This window comes from Alligator sinensis, unplaced genomic scaffold, assembly GCF_000455745.1.
Source record: "Alligator sinensis unplaced genomic scaffold, ASM45574v1 scaffold32_4, whole genome shotgun sequence".
NCBI classification, from domain to species: Eukaryota; Metazoa; Chordata; order Crocodylia; family Alligatoridae; genus Alligator; species Alligator sinensis.
Window position 1 is genome coordinate 30,745 of NW_005843487.1, and position 2,454 is coordinate 33,198.

The 2,454-nt window shown below is 42.6% G+C and overlaps 1 protein-coding gene across 1 annotated transcript in view; it reads left to right on the forward strand.

Moving 5' to 3' along the window:
* LOC102387239 (calcium-activated chloride channel regulator 2) overlaps positions 1–2,018 on the forward strand; it is a gene marked incomplete at its 5' end in the record, with an annotated part of 32,757 nt that extends 30,739 nt beyond the window's left edge. Inside the window, one exon of the mRNA XM_025195396.1 lies at positions 1,382–2,018. Coding sequence (XP_025051181.1) covers positions 1,382–1,791 — 410 coding nt within the window. The remainder of the gene's footprint in view (positions 1–1,381) is intronic.
* Between the last annotated feature and the right edge of the window lie 436 nt (positions 2,019–2,454).

Here is a 2,454-nt window from a genome sequence, read left to right on the forward strand (position 1 = left end):
TGGCTAGAGGGTCGAACCCAGAGAGTGGTGGTGGATGGGTTGGTATTGACCTGGAAGGATGTGGGCAGTGGGGTCCTGCAGGGCTCAGTCCTTGGACCGATACTCTTCAATGTCTTCATCAGTGACTTGGACAAGGGAGTGAAGTGTACTCTGTCCAAGTTTCCGGATGACACAAAGCTGTGGGGAGAAGTGGACACGCCAGAGGGCAGGGAACAACTACAAGCAGACCTGGACAGGCTGGACAAATGGGCAGAAAACAGTACAATGCAATTTAACAAGGAGAAATTGCAAAGTGCTGCACCTAGGGAGGAAAAATGTCCAGCACACCTACTGCCTAGGAAATGACCTGCTCGGTAACATTGCAGCAGAAAGGATCTCGGAGTCCTAGTGGACTCCAAGGTGAACATGAGTCATCACTGTGATGAAGTCATCAGCAAAGCTAACTGCACTTTATCATGCATCAGCAGGTGCATGACAAATAGAGCCAAGGAGGTGATACTGCCCCTCTATGGGGCGCTGGTCAGACCGCAGTTGGAGTACTGCGTGCAGTTTTGGGCGCCACACTTCAAGAGGAATGTGGATAACCTGGAGAGGGTCCAGAGAAGGGCCACTCATATGGTTAAGGGCTTGCAGGCCAAGCCTTACGAGGAGAGACTAGGGCACTTGGACCTCTTCATCCTCCACAAGAGAAGGTTGAGAGGTGACCTTGTGGCTGCCTATAAATTCATCATGGGGGCACAGAAGGGAATTGGTGAGGCTCTACTCACCAAGGCGCCCCTGGGGGGGTCACAAGAAATAATGGCCATAAGATAGCAGAGAGCAGATTTAAACTAGACATTAGGAGGAACTTCTTGACAGAGTGGCCAAAATCTGGAAGGGAGGTGGTGCTCTCCCCTACCCTGGGGGTCTTCAAGAGGAGGTTTGATAGGAATCTTGCTGGGGTCATCTGAACCCAGCACTCTCTCCTGCCTATACAGGGGGTCAGACTCGATCTATTGAGGTCCCTTCTGACCCTAATATCTATGAATCTATGCAGACCCCCAGGGGCCCGCAGACCACAGGTTGAAAACCACCATTTTATTCCTCCTTGGAATTTTGGTACAGAAATTCCAATGTTCACAGAAATGCCCCGCTTATGTTATGCACCCTAATTTTGGAGGGCTGATTTATGGGGAAATGTGCATGTGGTATGTGAGTAAAGATGGTATTAGGAGTCTGTCCTACATGCTACCTTTACACTTCAAATGATTGAAGTGTGTAGCTGAAAAATGCAGCCATGAAGGTAATGATTTGATTACTTGTAAGGAAACAGATCAATATCTTTGATGGGAGGTGCTGCCTGTATGCTGCAAAATCTGTTTTAACATATTTCCATTTTCAGCTGCAACTTATGAAATACGAACAAGTGAAAGTCCTCTGGAATTAAGAGACAACTTTGATAAGGCTACAGTTGTGAATACCTCCAGTCTGACTCCTCATTATGCGGGCTACAAGGAAATATTTTCATTTAAACCAGCAGCTTTTGCAACAAGAAACACCACAATAATGTATGTGGCTATATGTGCCATTGATAAAGCCTCTCTGCACTCTGATATATCTAATATAGCACAAGCAGTAATGTTTGTTCCCCCAATGGACTTTTTAACTGCTAATAATAAGTATAGTGTCTCAACTATCATCTTGATATTATTTGGCCTATTAGCAACAGTTTGTCTTATTACAAGTGTGACCTTGTGTGTTTTAAAAAAAAGAAGAAAATGTCTATTAGAGACTGCAACAAAATTACTGTGACTTAAAATGAAAGTTTCTTCTAGTTATTTTTTTAGCATGTATTTGCTTGAAAGTGATATGCAAAAATAAATGTGCTACCACTGAAAATGGCTACATAAAAATAAATGGAAAGCCATCTATGCAGTTCTGTGTAAAATTACAGCAATTTAGAAGCAGTATCAGACTGCATGTAACATACCCTTGAATGGCTGGATCACAGTCAAACTACATTGCATGTACATATGTGTACAGCAAGTAATGCATATGTACATCCATAACACAAGCTAATAAAACTTCATGCCATGTTTACCTATTCTGTCTTTACAAAGTGATAAAAAGCTGTAACTAAAGTGGGCAAGTTCCTAATTTCACGTGCAAAAACTGACATACAATAATATTTCCTCTACACCCTGTTTTTTCAATATCCCTGTCTTTCAGCCATTTTGGCCATCATGATGACATTTCAAATGGCTTAGTTGAGTATCTGAAACAGGCACACACAAAGATAAAGATTTGATTACTTCTAAAGAAATAGTTCAGTAGTTTTAATAACAGGTGCTAACTATGTGCTCACAAAAATTCTAATATTATAAAAGCCTTAGTCTGTCTGTCTGCCCATAATGCTTTATTTGCAGTCTGATTGGCTGTCTCAGCAGCCAGTCAGATTGTTCTACACAGAGACAG